Source organism: Patiria miniata, unplaced genomic scaffold (genome assembly GCF_015706575.1).
Source record: "Patiria miniata isolate m_02_andy unplaced genomic scaffold, ASM1570657v1 HiC_scaffold_7, whole genome shotgun sequence".
Lineage (NCBI taxonomy): Eukaryota > Metazoa > Echinodermata > Asteroidea > Valvatida > Asterinidae > Patiria > Patiria miniata.
The window spans coordinates 16,682,442-16,705,241 of NW_024037074.1; the positions used below are offsets into that span (position 1 = coordinate 16,682,442).

Consider the following 22,800-nt stretch of genomic DNA (forward strand, 5'->3'; position numbering starts at 1 on the left):
AATTTTTCAAAGCTTATCTTGAAGTTACTTTAAAAAACAAAGCTATAGTCTTGCATGCAAGGCTCTTACAGCAAGACTATAGTCTTGCATACTGCAAGACTATAGTCTTGCATACAGCAAGACTATAGTCTTGCATACAGCAAGGCTATAGTCTTGCATGCAAGGCTATTACAGCAAGGTTATAGTCTTGCATGCAAGGCTCTTACAGCAAGACTATACAGTAAGGCCATAGTCTTGCATACAAGGCTATTACAGCAAGACTATAGTCTTGCATACAGCAAGGGCTATTACAGCAAGGCTATAGTCTTGCATACAAGCCTCTTACAGCAAGACTATAGTCTTGCATACAGCAAGGCTATAGTCTTGCATGCAAGGCTATTACAGCAAGGCTATAGTCTTGCATACAAGGCTATTACAGCAAGACTATAGTCTTGCATACTATAGTCTTGCATGCAAGGCTCTTTCAGCAAGACTATAGTCTTGCATGCAAGGCTCTTACAGCAAGACTATAGTCTTGCATGCAAGGCTCTTACAGCAAGACTATAGTCTTGCATACAGCAAGGCTATAGTCTTGCATGCAAGGCTATTACAGCAAGGCTATAGTCTTGCATACAATGCTATTACAGCAAGACTATAGTCTTGCATACAGCAAGGCTATAGTCTTGCATGCAAGGCTCTTACAGCAAGACTATAGTCTTGCAAGACTATAGTCTTGCATGCAAGGCTATTACAGCAAGGCTATAGTCTTGCATAAAAAAAACGCCAAAATTTAATATGTAGAAATAACATCCCGAACCGTCTATTGATTGTCAAAATGTTCATTTTCTGTTTGGAAAAAACTTATAACCCATAAAATTTGTTTTAAAAATAACAAGGCTACAGCCTTATGGTTTAATGATTTTTCACCAACAAACTCAAACATTACCATTTCTTAAAAATTGTTACGTAATTTCCAATTAACCATGAGCATATTCTATACAGTACATGTATTTAAATACTATGAAGAACTTAAAATTTAAGTCTACACCTTAGGTTACAATACGAATAAAAGAAAACCAGGAAATGTCGTAATTTTGGCCAAAAATTGACATTTCTTGAGATATGTCATATATCTCATTATATATATGAATATATATTTTAAAAAAAAAAGGAAAATTAACAATGAATGAAATATTCCAAGTTCAGAGCTGTTCTCCTTTCCCCCTTTTATGTACACACACTCACTAAAGACACATCTACATAATAATGTACACACATAACTATTTACAATCCATTCTGATTTTTGCATGAATGCGACGTAAATTTTGGGGTTTTTTTCCTTCATCTGTGTACTTTGATTAACAAGGTTAACCTTGCTGTTTTCATCAAAATTTGATATTTCTGACAGATTAACATTTGTAAGGGGTTAGCCTTGCTGTTTTCATCAAAATTGGGCAAAAGTTGATATTTCTGACAAATAAACGTTTGTAAGGGGTTAACCTTGCTGTTTTCATCAATTCATGAAAATTTGGTTTTTCTGACAAATTAACATTTGTAAGGGCTTAACCTTGCTGTTTTCATCAAAATCATGAAAATTTGATATTTCTGACAATTAACATTTGTAAGGGGTTAGCCTTGCTGTTTTCATCAAAATTGGGCAAAAGTTGATATTTCTGCCAAATTAACATTTGTAAGGGGTTAACCTTGCTGTTTTCATCAAAATCATGAAAATTGGGCAAAATTTGATATTTCTGACAAATTAATATTTGTAAGGGGTTAGCCTTGCTGTTTTCATCAAAATTGGGCAAAATTTGATATTTCTGACAAATTAACATTTGTAAGGGGTTAGCCTTGCTGTTTTCATCAAAATTGGGCAAAATTTTATATTTCTGACAAATTAACGTTTGTAAGGGGTTAACCTTGCTGTTTTCATCAAAATCATGAAAATTGGGCAAAATTTGATATTTCTGACAAATTAACATTTGTAAGGGGTTAGCCTTGCTGTTTTCATCAAAATTGGGCAAAGGTTGATATTTCTGCCAAATTAACATTTGTAAGGGGTTAACCTTGCTGTTTTCATCAAAATCATGAAAATTGGGCAAAATTTGATATTTCTGACAAATTAATATTTGTAAGGGGTTAGCCTTGCTGTTTTCATCAAAATTGGGCAAAATTTGATATTTCTGACAAATTAACATTTGTAAGGGGTTAACCTTGCTGTTTTCATCAAAATCATGAAAATTGGGCAAAATTTGATATTTCTGACAAATTAACATTTGTAAGGGGTTAGCCTTGCTGTTTTCATCAAAAGTGGGCAAAGGTTGATATTTCTGCCAAATTAACATTTGTAAGGGGTTAACCTTGCTGTTTTCATCAAAATCATGAAAATTGGGCAAAATTTGATATTTCTGACAAATTAATATTTGTAAGGGGTTAGCCTTGCTGTTTTCATCAAAATTGGGCAAAATTTGATATTTCTGACAAATTAACACTTGTAAGGGGTTAGCCTTGCTGTTTCAATCAAAACTGAGCAAAATTTGATATTTCTGACAAATTAACATTTGTAAGGGGTTAGCCTTGCTGTTTTCATCAAAGTTGGGCAAAATTTTATATTTCTGACAAATTAACGTTTGTAAGGGGTTAACCTTGCTGTTTTCATCAAAATCATGAAAATTGGGCAAAATTTGATATTTCTGACAAATTAACATTTGTAAGGGGTTAGCCTTGCTGTTTTCATCAAAATTGGGCAAAATTTGATATTTCTGACAAATTAACATTTGTAAGGGGTTAACCTTGCTGTTTTCATCAAAATTGGGCAAAATTTGATATTTCTGACAATAAACATTTGTAAGGGGTTTGCCTTGCTGTTTTCATCAAAATTGGGCAAAATTTGATATTTCTGACAAATTAACATTTGTAAGGGGTTAACCTTGCCGTTTTCATCAAAATTATGAAAATTGGGCAAAATTTGATATTTCTGCCAAATTAACATTTGTAAGGGGTTAACCTTGCTGTTTTCATCAAAATCATGAAAATTGGGCAAAATTTGATATTTCTGACAAATTAATATTTGTAAGGGGTTAACCTTGCCATTTTCATCAAAATCATGAAAATTGGGCAAAATTTGATATTTTTGACAAATTAACGTTTGTAAGGGGTTAACCTTGCTGTTTTCATCAAAATCATGAAAATTGGGCAAAATTTGATATTTCTGACAAATTAACATTTGTAAGGGGTTAGCCTTGCTGTTTTCATCAAAATTGGGCAATATTTGATATTTCTGACAAATTAACATTTGTAAGGGGTTAACCTTGCTGTTTTCATCAAAATCATGAAAATTGGGCAAAATTTGATATTTCTGACAAATTAACATTTGTAAGAGGTTAACCTTGCCGTTTTCATCAAAATCATAAAAATTGGGCAAAATTTGATATTTCTGACAAATTAACATTTGTAAGGGGTTAGCCTTGCTGTTTTCATCAAAATTGGGCAAAATTTGATATTTCTGACAAATTAACATTTGTAAGGGGTTAACCTTGCCGTTTTCATCAAAATCATGAAAATGGGGCAAAATTTGATATTTCTGACAAATTAACATTTGTAAGGGGTTAACCTTGCTGTTTTCATCCAAATTGGGCAAAATTTGATATTTCTGACAATAAACATTTGTAAGGGGTTAGCCTTGCCGTTTTCATCAAAATTATGAAAATTGGGCAAAATTTGATATTTCTGACAAATTAACATTTGTAAGGGGTTAACCTTGCCGTTTTCATCAAAATCATGAAAATTGGGCAAAATTTTGTATTTCTGACAAATTAACGTTTGTAAGGGGTTAACCTTGCTGTTTTCATCAAAATCATGAAAATTGGGCAAAACTTGATATTTCTGACAAATTAACGTTTGTAAGGGGTTAACCTTGCTGTTTTCATCAAAATCATGAAAATTGGGCAAAATTTGATAATTCTGACAAATTAACATTTGTAAGGGGTTAGCCTTGCTGTTTTCATCAAAATTGGGCAAAATTTGATATTTCTGACAAATTAACATTTGTAAGGGGTTAACCTTGCCGTTTTCATCAAAATCATGAAAATTGGGCAAAATTTGATATTTCTGACAAATTAACATTTGTAAGGGGTTAACCTTGCTGTTTTCATCAAAATTGGGGGAAATTCATCACCGAAGGGCAAAACCAATGTTAAATATTGACACTCTAAACATCTGTTTAGTACAGCTCTCCCAAAACAGCACCCAAGGCCCTCTTTATCCAGGGGCAAAATATTTTCTGCATTTATCAAGATTTGTGGATTTTAAAAATGCCTAAATGAGAAGCTTTCCTCGCTGTCTTTTTTTTCTGGGATGAAAGAATTGCAGTGGGCAGTTTTTAGGAGTGCCTGTTGCGGCAAATACATGAATGAACCGTACACCGATGTTGTTCGTGGATTTTCAATTTTCGACCCCAATATCATCCCTGAATATCAAACTCAAACACTCATTTAACACTGGCATACCAGAGTTAAGCAGAACCAAATTATTCCAAAATGTGAGGTTTTAAACAATTACGAACGACCACATGCACAAGATCAACGGTTGCAGTCATTCGAAACAAATCTAAAATCCATTTAATGAAAAATTGATACGTAAAGTTTGCCTGAAACCAAATTCTATTTGTGTCGACCATAAATACGCTTTGGTTCGGTGAGACTCGGGACCTTGCAACTTGTCTTTCTGTTTTGCCCAGACTGTTGTGATCCATCCTCAAATCCGTATACTGGCCCGCGCCTTGTCCAGGATGTCCTTACGCATCTTAGGATAGTTGGGATGGCTTGCTAGGACCTTGTGACAAATGTCGATAGCGTCCACATATCGCTTTGCCTTCAAGTAGTTGAATGCCAGCTTGTAACCTAGAAACATGACAGGAATTTATTTATTTCATTGTTTTCTATTACATATAGCCAGGATAGGCCGTGTCCGAAACGGGCTTCCAGAGCTATGGCTACGTCTATTGTCAGCGCGTCCCCACGTATTTTCAATGGGCGCAGACCTAGACCTAGCTCTAGACAACTGATTCGGATGCAGCCATATACTTTAAAAAACAAAACAAATCACCAGAGTACAAGGTAGTCGGATCCCTTTTCAGGATGCTACTTACCGATGGTTGGGTTATTCTGGTTACCATACTTCCAGGATTTCTCGTAATTGAGCGCTGCGTCGTGGTACGACTGCTCTTTCTCCATGATAAAGCCTAAGTACTCGTAAGCCTTGCAACATGACTGCAAAAAGAAACCAAAAATTATCCTAACATTTACAACATTTGCAAAGGAGTATACTTTTTACAGGATAGTAGATTATCAGCCAATTCCACAAAAAAACATACATTTTCAGGGCATAAACTGCGCCACAGTGTGAGAGTGATTCACTCCATCTATTGCACAGCTGGGTCTTTTTATAGATTTAAGGTCCAAAAATGTGACATTTTTCCTCTGCCCGATACCTTGGTACTTGCATACATCCCTTTAACAAGGACAGGTAAAAAGTGGACCCCAAATTTACAGAACGAACCAGCGGGAAAGCGTTCTATAGATAAATTTAGCATGACATAGTAGCACGACATTTTGAATAATTCATACATCTATAAGTTATGCCTGTGGCACAGACTCACTTTAATCTTATGCAGGTCAGACCTTATGCCGCTTTTCAATTTTTTAATTTATATCTTGAATTTTTTTTTTCTGTTCGAATTTATTTCACCTGATTGTGTTGAAGGCATTTCCTGAGTAGTTCTGTTGCCATGTCAAACTTTCCAGTGTTGATGTAGATATCGGCGAGCAGAAGCCAGCTCTTCTCAAAGTCTTCTGCGTCCTGAGTAAACCAAAACCGACAAAAACAAAAACAAACTGAAAAAAAAACATAAACCCTGATATGCTTAGCTCTGCAACTTGGAACCAACCTTGGTAGGGTACTTGTTGACTTGATTAGCCTGCATTTAATAGGGCAGTGCGGCATTACGTCATGGACAGCCGAGCCGATGAAATCAATTTGTTGTGTAAATAGCTCAATCATACATATTTCTCTCTAAACCTTTCCTGTTCGTGACAATATCTACTTTTTTGTAAACTATTTTGAATGATGAAATTCTTGCATTTGGGAGATGTTGATTCAATTATTGGGTTTTGCCTTCAACAAAATTATTTCATATGCACTGTATTCTCAGACCTGTACAAGGGCTAGCGAGATGCAATTACATCAGCAAAAGTTAAGATATTTATTTTATTTTGGGGGGGGGGGGAGGGGTGGGATGTTCTTGTTGGGTAGGGGAAGGGGAATAGGGATACAGGGAAGTTGCAATTAGTTTCATATTTACCACCGGGTTCCAGTTCATCTTAGCAATTCTCTTGAGTTGATTGCGAGCCCTGGGCGTCTGCTTGAGTATCATGTAAGCCGTGGCCACACCAAACAGTGCGGGGACATTCTCCTTCTACAAGATAGTTCAAACAATGAGGAAAACATTTCAGGATTTCTGTGTTATGCTGACAGGCAACAGGAGTCATCTGAAATAATGTGTGTGGTTTTAAATTCTGAATAATGCAACTAAAATAACGACAGAAGACAATACTTTGGGATATGAGGGTAAAATTTGCTGATTTGTTTCAAGCATGTTACAATTCAAAACACCTTAATGAGGCTCTCGAAAAGTGGTCGAAAGGCGCCCTCTCTTGTTTGCGCACAGAGCCCTTAGAGGGGGCGCAGTTCAAATTATGCGTTAATTTTCCATTGACTAGAGTTGTGTCGTTCATCAGTACTACAAACTTCAGCTTTTGACATAATCTCTCTTATCTGTTTCAAACATCAAACTCTTCTCGTACATAATTCAAATTTGTGAAATAATTTGGTTCAGCGGAACTCTGGAACAACAGGCTGAAACGGATGTAAGGTATTTAGTCTGAAGTTTACAGCAATAAAATAATGCTGTTTTATACCTCGCTGGTTGCCATCTCCATGAACGATGACAAGGCTTTCTCCGTGTTGGGTTTAGACTTGGATGCCATCAGGACGTAGTTCTCCATGATCTTGTGGTCGTCCGACCCTGGCACAGGTTTCAATTCCTAGAGCCAACCAAGAAATGAAGACAACTTTTCAATCAGTCATCATACTCAAAAATAAGGAAGACTCATAAAAACAAAATTGCAGATATCTTGAAGCTAATGGACAGGGCGTTTTACCTTGATGAATTTCTCGGCGGTTCTTACGGCCATCTGCTCCGAGTCCGCTTTTTCGGAGGCACTCCTGTGTATTAAAAGAAAACAATGACAAATCAATGTTACTGATACTAAAACACTTCCCTCGTGACACAGATGAATCATTAATAACCCATCCTGCTCAACTGAGTCTTTTTAATGAATTAGGGTTGAAATAAGCTTGGTTTATTTGAAGCAACCACATAAACATATTTTCTTGTAGAAATACGACCTTACAAAACTCTTCTGAAGTCTGAAGTCTCTGAAGTGAAAGAATTAAATTAGGCATACACTAAACCGATCTCATCCTCTTTAAAGGAAAGTCAACAAAGAGAACTTCAGAGTTCGCCTTCAGGAATGTGTCATTATCAGGGGTTTTTGGGGGGAGGGCAAGAATACAATTTTAAAAACTTTAGAAAGGACCACTTACGCAGCGTCAGTGTTGACAGTTTCAAACGTTTCCCCTCCCAGTGTCTCATTGTCTGGGTTGATGCAGATGTCTATCATGTTACGGACGGCCAGACGACCCCACTCGCTATCCTTGCGGGCCATGTTGAAATGCTTCACGGCGACGTTGGGATTGCCAATATACCTAAAAAATGAATAAAAATAAATTAATTAATGCAAACATAAATATTGAGTTGGAGACTAAAAAAATTGAAAGGGATCTGCATATATAACATTTATATGCAGAGTTGTAACTAAGTCATCACAAGTCATCACAAGTTGTCACAAGTTGTCACAAGTTGTCACAAGTCATCACAAGTCGTCACAAGTTATCACAAGTCATCACAAGTCATCACAAGTTATCACAAGTCAATCACAAGTCATCACAAGTCAATCACAAGTCATCACAAGTCAATCACAAGTCATTACAAGTCAATCACAAGTCAATCACAAGTCATCACAAGTCATCACAAGTTATCACAAGTCATCACAAGTCATCACAAGTCATCACAAGTCAAGTCCCAAGCTATTCAAAATGATCAACTGTAACGCAGGCATTCCTCTGTCATTTTTCATTCCCAATTTGCTCCTGTTTAATGTTGAACTTTTCAAGTAATTAATTCAAATCTTTAAAATAATTTAATGTTGAACTTTTCAAGTAATTGATTCAAATCTTTAAAATAATTTAGTTCGGCGCAACTCTGAAAGACGTACTGGACGGAAACAAATGTTGAATTACAATTTATGAATTGACCTGTCTTGGTACTAACCATTCATACAGTCCCTTGCAGTAGTTGAAGCCTGGATCCATGGCGGCTCTAGACGATGCCTTCTCAGCTTGCTCCAAGAACTGAGCCACGTCTTCCAACTTGCCTGCACGGCGTAGCAGATCAACCAGTCTGGACAGGGCCTCGTAGTGATCTGAAGGGATCAAAATACAAGCATGCACTACTGAGTACTATACATTTTGAGAAGAAAGAGAAAACGTATGCACAATTCTTGGGACTTTGTAACTGGATTCCGTTGCTAACGAACATAAAAAACTGTGCCTGTGGGCACACTTTCTTAAACCACCTTCAATGATCGTTTTCTTCCAAATGATATAATTTCAGGCAGAATAATTTCACAGGGTTTTTGGTACCAGTCCTATCTTCACTTTGAGCAAGGTTTTTCTCGTTAAATCAGTAGACACGTTTCCGGGTAGTTGCAAATGTTACTACGTGCCTTTAAGCACAGCAAAGCAATCATGCTCATAGCATGTACTCATGTAATGACAATCGAAGTACCTTCCCCACAGAAACTGCTGGTGTTTCCAACTCTGGAGAGGGTCAGTCTAAAAACACAAAATAACATGTAACTAAACATGAACCGACTGCTCACCAGGAGACCGCTGCAGCAGCTGCCGGAAGTGAAACGTTGCTTGATCGTACTCTCCCTTCCTAAACATCAAATCAGCCATCATCTGCAAAGACAAAGATTTTTGTTTCGATTGGCAAGTTTTTTTAGTTCATGAGACAGAACAGCAAGTGTGAAGTTGGAATTTCGTCACACTTTCTTGTTCACCAGTCGTGAATTTTCTTCCAAGTAGGACTTGAACTCAAATTCTGTCGTTAGAATAAAAATCACCGATTTGGTTATTCATCATACCACAGTAGCGTTATCGTTCTCCTTGTCCCCTTGTAGCAGCTGAACCAGCTGATGTTGGCAAGCATCCACCTCATCTGTTGCCAGGTACAGCCTAGCTAGCTCCAGCATGGCTTTACCGTCGCTGTCCGTGTAGACTAGGGCTTCTTTGTACAGCTTAATGGCTCGTTCATAGTCTCGCTGGGTGGCATGGTGCTCTGCCATCTGGGAACAGATGCTGTCGAACAAAGAGGTTGACGTACAGGGCGTATCAAGAACAGATCATCCAAAAGTAAATGGATTAATACCTCAAAATTATGATGTCGATGTGGTTGCATATTAAAGGGCAGTTTATCAGCTTTCCATTGATACCTTAATGGTACCCCTGTAGTCGTGGATGACTGAGTAACGTTGATTTCAAATCAAAAGTTGAAAACCATCTTTTGCCAAGTTGGGCTGGTTCTTAGCAGTCAGAAGAGCTGTTCAAACACTGCACCATCAGAGTGGACTGTGTGTTGAAAGGGGAGTCCCACATAGTCCACAGGGATGTGGGTTGTTGGGACACCTCACGCTAACACTTACCCCTACCCCTAATGGGAAGTCCCCAAACTAACCTTGTAGCGAGTGCTTTTTGAGTAGACACTGCGTCTGGCTGCTCAACTTGCACACGCTTCAGGATCCTGCAGAAGGATTTCAAAAACAAATCGCAGTTCATCAACTACACACTCAAGCCACTAACAAATGCATCATGAAAACATTTTTTTTCTTTCTTCACCATGCCAGGTGTTGACAAATGAAGGATTTTTAAATGAGAATTATTTTGCAACTGTGCTCACTTTCACTGATACTGTCACACAATTCGGCCAATTCATTGCGAAACACACAATAAAAGTAACTTTATGAGAGAACTTAAGTTTTAGGGTTCCTGAACTATTTCTTGACATATAAACAGTATCAATGGCAGTCCTTTGTTCCAGAGGAGCTAGGATAATTTTTTGTTCAATCACCCCATAATCTTCTACAAAAAAACAAAAACTGGTCCTTTTGTTTAAAAAAAATTGAGTGAAAATGTTTTTATATCAGAAATAAAAATTCAGATAATAAAAGAAAAATTTCATTCAATACATCGTTAAAGAAAAAGTAAAAAAAAAAAAAGTTTGGGAATCCATATTTTTTTCCGGAAAATTTGATTTATATAGAAGTATTTTGCCTTTACCTGGCTTGCATGTCTCGGGCCTTCGTGAGAGCCAGCATGGAGTCCTCCATCTTGTTGGCGTGGCGATGAACTTTGGCCAGCATCACCAACAATTTGCAGTCGTCCATCATGGTAGACACGTCAGAAGCTGTTAATGCAAACAACCAAAATATAGCGGAAAAAGAGTTCTAACTTTTTTACAGCACCGATTCAGAAGCAGTACCAGCAATATGGACTCCGCGCACAAGTACTCCCTCAATGGTAAGAAAGGGAGAGTTGGGAGAGACCACTGCGTATTTCGCGCCATATGCACGTGAACCAATATTCACACACGTTGGTCCCTCCACTGGGACTCACGGAAGTGGACACAAAGCGCCCTCTGCCGTTCGCGCAAGGCGTCTATTTCCAGATTGGTGATTCGTGATTCTCACCCGATTCATGATCCAGGGCCGTTCTTAGGACCTTCTCCGCCTTCTCAAAGTGTCTCAGTTTCAGCAGTAAATTGGCCAGGTCATAACGTAGGAAAGCCTGCCCTCCTGTCTTCAATGCCGCCTCGTAATAATTGATGGCCTGAAAGATTCAAACAAGTTTTCCTTAGTTTTCCTTTACTCTCATCTGTTTTTTTCCAAATATAAACTAACTCTTTTTTTGGACCAATTCCATCAAAACTTTTAATTTTTAAATTAAGAAGAATGTATTAAAAAAATTACATTTAAAAGTTTTTTGGTTTTTTTTACTTTCAGTGAAGATATGATAATTTTTTTTTCAAAGATCATTTTTCAACCTATACCCCAACCATACATCAAAAAGAAAAAGTGAAACTTAATTACAAATGTGGGTCTTCTCATAAAAAAAATACAAGTAAAATCTTTCCAAACTTTCATCCCAGCAAAATAAAATCGCTTGTTTCAAGAAATGAACTGGATTGAAGTAAGAAACAGCCCAATGCATCAAGCGATGTCTTGTCCTGATGAACTCTGACATGGGGTCAAGTTAAATTGAATATTAACATACACACCTAATTGCTACATGTCAAGTACTTGTGAACTAAGCCAATCAGACTGTAGGAAAGAAAGATAGTAACCAATGAAATTTCAGAAACTGTTTCCTGTCCTCACTCAATGAGGTCAGATCACCAGTCTAATGACACATTTCTTACCTTCGTATATTGATGCGTCTTAATCAACGCTGAGCCGATCTTGCTGGCGAGGGCGCTATCACGCGGGTTCTTCTTCAAGGCAGCCTCGTAGATCTCGATGGCCTTCTCCGGCTCTTGAATGTTCAGGTAGGCATCCCCCAGGAGTAAAGAGGTCTCGGGGCTTGGTTGCTTCTCTACCAGCTCCCTGTTTAAAAGGATAAAGGTCAAATTTCAAAGGTCAAATCTTCTAGAAAGTAAACTGCCACAAGTACAAGTGGATATCAGGCAACAAATACAGAACTTTGAAAAACAAATTGAAGGCATTCTGTGGAATATGTTTGCAGAAAGTATTTGGTTCGAAAAACAAAAATTCATCAGCTAAGGCCAAAAAAAAAAAGTCTCCGGTTTCTGGTATGGAGCTTGCCCAAAAAGTGGTGCGGTGACGCGGTTTTTTTTTTTTTACCTGTTTTTTTTGCTTCAAATGTCGGCTGATGACTGCAAATGGTGCCCGACTAAACTTAGTGCAAATATTATGTGAGACCAGAGAGGCCACATAAAGCTTATTCTCGATCATAACCCCATCTAAAAACACGTTAAAATTGTGCAGCAGCAGGATTCCAGTCAAACCAGTGAGTTTGGCGGTTTTGAGACATCATCTTTCATTGAAAAAAAAACTTTTTCATTTTGCCGACGCGCATGGCTACGGCGACGCGCGCGCATACCAGAAACCGGCGACTTTTTTTTTTTGGCCTAAGTAACAGCTTTTTACTTGTTATAAAGAAATTTGGCAGTCAACTGCCATTCCCAAATACCTAAGACAGTTTACCCATTCCTATTGGTGGAGAGCCCGTCACGTGGTTTAAAACCGACTGGTTTTAACGCTTTTTTCCGGGGTCACATGAAATTTGGACTCCTATGAAATCTGGTCCCTTTTACCCTTTTATTGGTTGAACCCCCCACACATGACCAGTCACACTCCGAATTTATCTTCACTTTAGGCATGGCAATACTACCAATGAGTTCTTATTTCACGGAGTCCTAAATTCACACTACACCGGCACCGCTGCGTTCTGCACCACACGCCAATCTCCATATAAGGAAATTTTTAGTACTACTTGCACAAGGCATATACCATATACATAGCTAGAGGGGTGTTGCACAAAACCTGAGGTAAAATTGTGGTTTACTTTCAATGACATACCTGTAGCAGCCTGCATACAGTCGTTTGTCTTTGCGGTGATTCAGGTAGATGTCGGCCATCTTGACTCGTGCTTGAATGAAATAACTGCGGAAAACAAAATTTTATCATAAGTATCATTGTACTGTTCGTGGATCAACATTTGTTATTTCACACAAGAAGGGAGTTAAGTTTTCCAGGAGGTTTAGTGATTAGAATAAAACATACAAATTTCAAGTTTATTCATAGCAAAACAAATGGATATGTTGAAGAGCATGGAGAACACAACTTGATTTTCCTACCTCTGGTTTTGGCCGACGTTCCTCAGCATAGACAGTGCTAGCTCCGTGTCTCCCCTAGCTAGGGCTAGATCAGCGTTGGCGATGGTCACACGCACCTCCTCTGGTGTACCGCCAAACTCATTGATAGCATCTTGCATCACCTTCGCTGCTTCATGCTGCGAAGAGAAAAAACACTGTTTGTCAATTTGAGAGATCTAATATTCATAATAACATCAACCCATTAGCAATTTGTACTATATGGTATGACAGGGTATTTATATATTAACAACAGTTTGAGAATAATGCAATCTGTTTTTCACACGTATCGAGTTGTGCTTCTGGTCGATGGAGGAAATTTTTTTAAAACGGCTTGTTTAGGGACATAAACTAAATAGAAAACCATTACTTGAGCATCAGAGGGAGAAAACTGTTGTAAAACGGCTTGCTTCAGAACACAAACTAGACAAAAGATCGTTACCTGGGAATCAGTAAGTCTGTATGCCTCAGCCAGCTCCAAATACACAGACACTCGGTCACTGGCTGCGATGGGACGGACTTTACCACCCCTTTTGGAGGCGGAGGCCGCCCTCTGTTTGACTCCTGGTAGTTGCATGGCACTCTGCAGCGTCTTGATGCACTCATCCAGCTGGTTGAGTTTGCGTTGGGCCTTAGCCTTGATCATGTGGTATAGCGGCATCTCCCTCACCTAAACAAAAAAGCAGTAGAATGCAAGATGGAAGACATTTTGCGCATGAGAAAATGAAAGTTAACCCTTAATCCCTATTAAGAACAGGTACGATGGACGTGATCATGCTACCATCTTGTAAGGCTTCAAATTGTGTTCGTCAGATTTTTACACAGAAAATGCAAAATGTAAAATAGTTTGCTTAGGGACATAAACCTTGGCCTGAATCATGGGATACAGTGACATCACCTGTACTTCAAAAGAAAGCAGTACAATTAAATATGGTCAATATTTTGTGATGGGGAAATCTTTAGCCATTTTCCAAATCATGGCTCTCTCTATGGCATTGGCTTCATCTCTGGCTCATAGATCACTGAAAGTCAGCTGGTGCTAACCTTAAGCTGAAGCAGCAAACAAGGTCTGGGTTTGTTAAACATCCTTCAATCCTAACACTATTTGAAACCACGAAATAAACAAAGCTATTTACATGTTGCCAATATTTCAATGGATGCAAAACAAAGATGAGAGAGTTTACCTCAAAATTGTAGCTGAGTCCCATCTCCAGGGACTGGGAGGACTGCTTGTAGTTGCCAGCATGCAGATGAATCTAAACGGAAGACACAAGATTTGATTTTTACTTGGCAACTGAAGAAAAGAATGATTCTGTGATAATGACAAAATGTAAAGGCTTGAACAAAAATTTTTGTTAATAAGCTTAGAACTTTGAATACGATAAAACTTTGAAAATAATAATAATGAACCTGATCAGTTTCCCTTTGTGTTTTATTTGAAAATTTGTAACAAATGCTGTATCTTCTCTGAGTGTTCCTCGTTTGTTATTTCCCAGGTTTGCAACATTGCTAATGTTGCTAGTAGCGTGACTTTGGGCGTGATCCCTGGCTACATGGCATGTACAGGTTAATGGCTTCTGACTAGCACCCCTGGAACAAAGACATTGAGAAAATGGGAAACCGCCAACACAAGGCTGGGTAGCTCAGTTGGTAGAGCACAGGAACGGTAATCCGGAGGTCGCAGGTTCAAACCCTGCTCCAGTTAATTTGTTTGCTCAACTTTGAAAATTGAATACGATAAAATTCAACTTCTCGCATACTCCCTTTAATACAATTCATCTGAGGAATGCACCGGCGATCAGGAAGTCTTGGGTTCCATCCCCACCTGAGCGCCATCTCCTCTCCTATTCCAGTAACTATGAATGTTCTTACAGGGAGAGATCAATCTTACCTGGGCCATGAGTAGGTGAGCGTCAGAAAATTGCGGGTTTCGATCCAGGCAGAGCTGGAGGCTGCTCTGTGCCATGTCGATCTGACCGGACAGGAATCGGATGCGACTCAGGAGATGTAAGGCTTCCAGCAGGCCAGGCATGGCCTTGGTGATGGGCTCTAGGATGGAGGCACATCGGCTCAGGATGGGACTGACTGGCTGGCCAGCTGCCTGGGGCTGAATCAGGTAGAGATCGGACCAATCAATTATTTGAATTATTCCAGGTTGCGATATTAATAATAATTATGCATTTAAAAAAAATAAAGCACATGCATCCACCAGTATTGGTGTTCGAGGAACATCATTATTACCCCTGCTCATTGGGCCCAAGAAACATTCCAAAGACAAACTCAGCTCCCTGGGGATAACACAGCTGAATGCTGCCATTTCGGCGCAAAGCAGCTAGAATCAATCACAATAACCATCTCTGCCTACACATGTACCCATTTTCTCCTGGGTGGGGAGAGGCAATGAGTGACAAAGTGCCTTGTGCAGGGGCACATGCAAAATAACCCAAGGCTGGACTCGAACCCACAACCTGCAGAATTACTCATGGATCTTTGGTTTGAAGCTCCAGACCACAAGGCCACAGCACTCCACTGGATATCTGCAGAACTTTTGCATTTAAATCAACAAAAATAATGTCTTCTCAAAATTCCTTAATCTCTGTGTTTTTCTCAGCAAATGAAATTTGACAAAGCTATTCCTTTGTTTTGTTCATCCAATGTTACGTGTGACCGTACTTGTGACCGGTCTTGTGATGGATTTGACCGCAACTCTGTCCTTACCTCCGTGGGAGCAAACGCCAGATACTCCTTGACCAACTCCAGCACAAAGTCTGGGTTCATCTGGGAGTAGTAGTCGATACCCAGCGGGATGCCCTTCAATGCAGTGAAGTGGGTGGTGCTGGCATCGTTGAGTAGGGCCACTACCTCCTCAGTGGGCTTGGCTCGCTTGTGGGCCAGTATGGCACGCAGGAACAAAATGTCCTGTAGGAGAGAAAGTCACATGAGAAAAAAATCCATTGCATAAATAGACTCTGAAGTACCCCCTCAACAGTTACACAGAGAGAGTTGGGTGAGACTACTGGAACAGACATTCCAACGCATTGCTGACGGTGCCCGAGGCTAACGTGAAGATGCTAATTGTGTACTGCACTTTCAGAATACAATTATTCATGGGTACTTCGGGTCATATGCAAGAAACCAGTATGCGTACGCGGTGTGATCCTTCCACTTTCGAAAGGTGTTTATGGAAGGAGTTCATTGAAGGAACAAGGTAGCCCACTTGAACTTTTTTTTTAAACTAACTTGGATATATCAGCTCAGTATGTCACCCTCTATTACACTGTCAACGGTTGCTAGTGAAGAAAAATAGAGGGCGGTATACAGAAATTTACTGGGCCAGCAACTTGTGTCTAAAACTTGACTGAATTTATAGTTCTTACTACCCCATGTCAGACTACCCGATGACAAGGGCCTAATATCTCCTGAAAACAACAGTGAAAATAAAGCTTAGATTTCAAAAAAAACTTTCCGGTGAAAGTTCAATACAGCCATCTTGCAAGTTTGGTAAACACCATAATCTCATAGAGTATCAATCTTTTCAGAGCATTACAGTGATTGTTACAAAGAAAATTAAAAGTTTTGAGCTCCTAAAATTCTTTTGCCACCTGTCACCAGCTTGACGGAGTACCAGTTTAGACTTACCGCCGATTTGCCGATGGATTCCTGAATCTCGCTGAGAAACTCCAGCTGCTGCTCAGCATCGTCAAGATGGTCCTCAAGAAGCTGGCACTTGATGATGCCTGGAGGTTGGAGGAAGCAAGAAATAATCAGCTAAGAAAGTGAGGGGTCTTACACCTGTGTCAGCCTTGCATTCCAGAATCAACATGTGTTTAGAGCCTAAATATATTTGAGCGATTGAAATCAATTCGACGGTTGAACTTATGTACTATTTTTCCACTGACTGGACTCTTTGAGTCAGTTTAAACAACGGTACCAGTCAATCTTTCGCATTAAGTCGCTCCCAGTTGTTTAAAACTTGTTTCAATAATTCTAATCTTCAAAATAATATAGTTTGGCCCAATGCTGGAATGCCGGTCTGCAACGAATATTGAATTTGAGGAATAACAACGCTGTCAACTTTCCATTGATCTACATATTAAAGTAGACATTGCCAAAAAGTTCTCAATTTGTACATATAATCAAGGACTCGGCAAATTTATTGTTTTTGTTTAGTTGGAATTTTTGGAGCTTACTTTTGGATGATTTTCATTTGCAAAGCTTTCAAATGAATTTATGTATGTGTGGCTCACAGCTAGAGGGCAAAATACGCAGACAAATTTACTCTTCAGTTGGAAAGTAATGAAACCAACAGTTCCTTAAAAGTGAATATGCAAGGCCTTCCGAAGCCTCAAGAAATCTCAAGAGAGAACATGATGAAGTAATGTTCAATTTTAGGTGTGGGACAAACACCAAGTAGCAATATTCCAGGGAAAACCCACAGAATCAGGCAGGGGCTGAAAAACTCAATCCACATGTCCCTCTGGGTGGGATTTGAACCCGGGCCACTGAAGTGGAAGGGATTTAGGCTGAGTCCGGATCACATAGCTACGGCTTGCAATTACACAAGCCTCTATGAAAATGACTGAATCCATTTCCCATAGAAAAATGTGTTAATGCTGGCCGGAGCCAAGTAATGCGAACACGGCCTTACTGATCTCTGTTCTGACCTGTGAGGGCAGCAACACTAGTCTCGTCAAGTTTCATAGCGCTGCGGTAGTACTTCATGGCGTCTCGCGGCTTGTTCTTGAGGAGCAGTTGGTAGCCTAGCTCTGTCTTGTAATCTGCGTTGTTTGGTTCAAGCGCCACCGCACGCTCTACCATGGTAGTGGTCTGCTGTAGGACCTGGGTGTTGCGACCACACTGGGAGGGGGGGGGTGTCAAGAGAATTACTTATCAGAATTAATTGTCAATTACATTTTCAGGTTTAGTTACTGAGCTCTATCACAGACAATACATAAAGCTGGAATCTTTTTTGAAGATCAAGTTTAGAGGCTGCTTACCACTCTGCTGTAGACCAGTGACAAATGCCAGCAAATGTAGCCATTCTTGGGCTCAAACCGGTCCAACAACTGAATCAACTCCCCAAGACGAAGCACAGCCTGCAACCAAAATTTCAATTCATGTTGTAAATTTTTTTTAAAGCTGGCGTTTTGGAAAATACGAGAATAAAAGCAAAGCTGACAAGCACATAATTTGCAGGAATGTATCTCACATGTGCCTGCTTTTGTTTTGGGGCAGATTTAATGTTTTTGATTCTGATGCAGTTACCTCTTCGTATTTTCCGTCTCTGCACAGTATATGTAGAATCTCCATTCTGATGGCTTCAAGGCAGCTGGACTGTTGACTCAAAGCCCTAAAATAACCAAGACAGAAGGTTAGTCAGTAACAGGTGAGGCACTAGGTTGGAGGAGATGTTAAAATTGAATTTTTCTCCTAATGATTTTTCTTTTGGGGCATCTGCAACCCTCTGAAAAAAAGGCTTTATTTTGTCCCTCTAATGCACAAAAAGATCAAGGGAGAGCAACATGAAATGCTGAACATACTGCTAAGCAAATAGAACTAAGCAGGAATAAGCAGGGAATCAGGCACACGCAGCACAGAGTGTATGATTTTTTAGCTGGTAAACTGTTCTTGATAGGTCCAAACCTCCCTGATTGTGAGGCATGCGTGCTTCGACTTTGGCCAAGCGTTGCTGTAGAGTTCATCACAAGACAATCACAAGTCACATTGGTCTCATGTCAAGTGGCAAGCTATTCAAATGAACTGTGACAAATCAGGCAGTGCTGGCACCCCCCCCCCCCCACACGCTACCTTTGAGCGGTCTCCACAGTCTGGTCCCAATCCTGCAGCGCCATCAGGAGTCTCATCTTCTCAATCAGTGCCAGCACCCCCCCCCCCCCCAACCCCCTCCCCAGCCCTTCCAAACCCCTCACACGCTACCTTTGAGCAGTCTCCACAGTCTGGTCCCAATCCTGCAGCGCCATTAGGAGTCTCATCTTCTCAATCAGTGCCGGCATGAACCCAGGGTAGGACACCACCGCTTGGTTGATCTGGTCCAATGCGCCGCTGTAGTTGTGCCTCAGGGTGAAGTAACGAGCTTTGCCAATCAGCGCCTCTACGTCCTTGGATGCCCCACTGTCATGTCGACAACCAACCAAAAAAGAACCATTTTTTTCACAATACCTTTGTAGCATTCTTGATTATAATCATAGGCTGGCTACATCATCGCTTTAAGCTATTGTGTAGAGAGCAGCCTGAAGTGGCCAGAACTGAAACGTTTACGGTGGCTGCAGATGGAAAGTTTTGTTTATAAAATATTTTCAATTAAACAAGTTATAAATGTTTTGGTCAATTTTTTTTATTATATTCTATAAAAGTATTGTCACTAAGGATTTAAAAGGATGTACTCAATGTCGGACAATTTCTTTCCTTTTTTTTTTCTTTATTGAAACTGAAAAGTTACTAATATTACTCTTCAAAGTGTATGCTTTCATATGCAGGACATGTTTGACAATTCATGGATATTTGTCATACCTCAGTGCCTCTTCAAAATATTTGCCAGACTTTTTGACGTAGGCATCCCTGCCGCAGGTCAGATCAATCCAGCCTCGAAGAACCTGGCCCTGCTCAGACAAACAAAAGATGTACAAGTAAAGAAAAACAGAAAAGACAAGAACTGTCACTTTCACAGTCCAGAACTGAGACCTGAAAGTCAAAACATTGATGTTACTCAAACCAGAAAGATGAGAACTAAAGCCTAGAAGTCAATATGAGAACGAAAGCCTAGAAGCCAATACCTAAAATAAATTTCTATTTGGGGGGGGGGGGTGTTATCAATGTATAGTTTTTCGTAAATTTGTGTTAAACCGTGTCAGTGAAAATCATAACAGTAATCAGTAAATTACCTGTTTTGCTCCCTGTGACATCTTCAGCATTCTATCCACATACTCTCGAGCCTTGTCGTGTCGTCCTGTATGCCACAGAAATGTAGCCGCAAAGTACAGACCCTGGAGCATAAACAGTAATACCCATAGTATTATGATCAAACTTAGAAATACATTGAGTTGGAGGGTCTCAACTCTAGGGCCTCAAATCCTGAAGCCCAAGCTGAGATGATGCCCAGGTTTTGGAAAAGCTCCTTGCTGTTACCATAATGTGAATGTTTGCCTATGCACGTATTTGCTTGCTCAGGTGCAGCTTGTTCCAGTTTGAGAACACAATGAGACCAAGCAATGATAACGATGCGTGACGTCATGATAGCAAGATTAACAATGCTGCAAACATTGGAGATGGCAGTAAAGGAATACAAGAGAGGATAAGCCATGCTATGGTGTATGTCTTCATGTTTTAGTCGAAGCGAGACCGTACCTTCTCCCCGGTCCGTTTTCTCTCCTCCTTCAGTTTGGCGTCCAGATCCTGGACTGCCTCTCGATCTGTTGGGTCAAAAGAAGAAGAATGAATCAGATACAATCAGCATCAGTCTGCGGCATCACTAGGCCAGACAGTGTCCCCTATAATCCATGCACTACTTGGACATGCAAGATGTCTTAATGGTCTTGACTCTGTCCAATGATCTTGAGACTTACCAACCGTCTTGCATCTCTTGTGGGAATACATGAGCGCCATGGTGGTGCACAGGATCAGATCTGGCTTGTCCTTGATGGATTCCAGCTCACGCATACCCTCAGCGATACGGTCTGCGACGGAGATAGATACAATCACAAGTCAATCTTAACTTAATCATAAGTCAATCACAAGTCAATCACAGGTTACCAGCCAACTTGTCATGCAACCAAATCTGTTTGTGACCGGTACTCAGCTGATTTTGTCAAAATTTCGCTAAGCAATATTTCTGCTTAGCAGATTTACGAAATTGGTTCCAGGTCAACACCAATAGCATCTGAAATATTTGAGTGATCACCTTCGAGTATGAGGCCATATGTCTTGAAGAACTGCAAGATGGGGTCAGCACCGTATTTCTTGATAGCTTCCAGCGCCACTGTCTGCATGTGGCGATAGAGTTTCTCCTGGCAGTAGTAGTTGATGGCGGCCTGGGGCACAGACAAACAGGTCGGAACGACAGATCAAATAATATCGTGTAACTTTTTAACCTTTTTATTAGGCCACCTGTGCCTATTACACCATGTGCCTATTACACCTAACTATAGCAGAAAAATTGATTCGAAATTCCCTACCTATAGACGTTTATTAATCTAGTAAAAAACATAAAATTAAAAGTAAATTTGGAGAAAGTTTGTCAGAAATGCCTGCAGGGTTTTCACAGGTTAACTAGAGGTAGGACTTTGATTTTTCCTGCTTTTTAACAAGGTAAGTAGCTTCCATAGTTAATACAAACTAGATTTTAAATTCAGGGAAATCAACTTTTCGAGAAATTTAGCATGCATCGCTGTATGGCTCACAGTATGGGGGAAGTCCAGTATTTGAGACACATGTTATGGGGCTAACAAACGCTGTGCTACAATTCTTAAAGTTTTTCTTGTTCTTTTTCATATTCAATGTGTACAGAGAATGCTCATTACCAGCGTGGTGGAATCAGTATCTGCCATGGTGAATGCTGTTTTCAATGTTGCAATGCAGTGAGATCAAGCCACGACGTCACCCTCTGCCATAAAACCTGGGGGGAAAAGTAGAATGGGATAGGTTAGGCCAATTTGTACCAGTGTAATTCAATCAAAAGGTCTGGAAAGATTCCCATATCTGGCCATCACTTGTCACCCTGTGCACAAACCCTATGCCTATGGGACTGGTCTGAAAATTTCAAAGTAATTTCTCAGTAAAAATTCAAAACTTGTCCCTGCAAAGTTTGATTTTTCAGGACATAATATCACTTCCTGATGGCTGATAGGTCATTTAAGGGAAAAAATACTGATGGCCAGATATGGGAATCTTTCCTTCGTTCTTTTCGTGTTAGTTTCGAAAAGCTTAAATTTTAATACGGAAATTATGTAGCGACTGCAATATTTACATAATTTCTCAACCAAACGTTGCTTTTGTGACAACTACGTATGCTGCATATTATACTCACTTATGTATTTGATTTGTAGAGGTAAAAATCAGATAAATGGTGCACAACTGCTGTTAAATTTTAAAGTCCAACTACTGCATGCTATTCCGGCGACTTCATTTTTCACACAAAAATGTGTTGATAGGATCCAGGCAACAGTGCGCCCTCTATAGTCACATGCTCGCAAGTATTACTGCCCCGCCTCCCCTTTAGGGAAGTGGGGGGGGGGGGAATCTACTTTAAATATTGAACAATGATTCATCCTCAAATTTAATGTACTTTTTGTGTAAATTATTTATTGTTTGGGTTAGGGTTGAGATGGCAGTAATCAAGCAAAACAATAGAAACCCAAAAATGTAAAAAAAGGCGGCTAAAAAATCCCTATGATTTTATTTTATTTATTTTTTGTTTCGGTTTTTAATTTCTTTATTATCCTTTTTTTCGGGGCGAGGGGGGGGGAGGAAGGGTTAGGGGTTCAATAAGGACTTGTGGCACTGTACACTCACAAGGGCCCCAGGTGCAGATCCGGGGGGGGGGGGGTAAAAAAAACCTGCTACGACACCCCCCCCCCCCCCCCCCAAAAAAAAATTATGACACAGAGGCGTAGCCAGCATGGGGTTAAGGGGGCTTTTTTGATAGTGTCCGATTTTGAACAGCGCCCCCATTT

At 39.8% G+C, this 22,800-nt stretch overlaps 1 protein-coding gene and 1 long non-coding RNA gene across 3 annotated transcripts; one reads left to right on the forward strand and one right to left on the reverse strand.

Moving 5' to 3' along the window:
* The first annotated feature begins 43 nt into the window (after positions 1–43).
* Positions 44–1,071, forward strand: LOC119745988. The gene is made up of 2 exons (XR_005273679.1): positions 44–178; positions 355–1,071. It is a non-coding gene; the product is annotated as an uncharacterized LOC119745988 (long non-coding RNA).
* Positions 1,072–4,322: 3,251 nt separating this feature from the next.
* Positions 4,323–22,288, reverse strand: LOC119745584 (tetratricopeptide repeat protein 21B-like). Of its 2 annotated transcripts, XM_038222046.1 has the most exons (33): positions 22,155–22,288; positions 21,649–21,743; positions 21,030–21,159; positions 20,695–20,805; positions 20,477–20,541; positions 20,014–20,115; positions 19,643–19,731; positions 19,105–19,243; positions 18,920–18,975; positions 18,377–18,461; positions 18,109–18,207; positions 17,776–17,968; positions 16,751–16,848; positions 15,830–16,030; positions 15,003–15,218; positions 14,296–14,367; positions 13,554–13,781; positions 13,097–13,251; positions 12,819–12,902; positions 11,639–11,822; positions 10,911–11,049; positions 10,501–10,627; positions 9,899–9,964; positions 9,309–9,522; positions 9,042–9,123; positions 8,432–8,582; positions 7,645–7,806; positions 7,200–7,263; positions 6,957–7,082; positions 6,341–6,454; positions 5,728–5,838; positions 5,129–5,249; positions 4,323–4,880 (listed from the first exon to the last, which is right to left on the reverse strand). In XM_038222046.1, exons 2-33 carry the CDS (start codon positions 21,673–21,675, stop codon positions 4,735–4,737), a joined length of 3,957 nt encoding a protein of 1,318 aa, XP_038077974.1. In that variant the 5' UTR covers positions 21,676–21,743; positions 22,155–22,288; the 3' UTR covers positions 4,323–4,734. The 2 variants fall into 2 exon arrangements, with proteins under 2 accessions (XP_038077974.1, XP_038077972.1); XM_038222044.1 differs by lacking the exon at positions 18,920–18,975 and having other exon boundaries at positions 19,049–19,243.
* Positions 22,289–22,800: the final 512 nt, after the last annotated feature.

Bases quoted from the DNA above. Each gene is read 5' to 3' on its own strand.
- LOC119745584 (XM_038222046.1), bottom strand. From the start codon at position 21,675: ATGGCAGATACTGATTCCACCACGCTG. The intron at 20,806-21,029 runs GTGATCACTCAA...TCTCCGTCGCAG, and splicing joins ATATGGCCTCATACTCGAAG to ACCGTATCGCTGAGGGTATG. The intron at 20,542-20,694 runs GTAAGTCTCAAG...TTGACCCAACAG, and splicing joins CAAGAGATGCAAGACGGTTG to ATCGAGAGGCAGTCCAGGAT.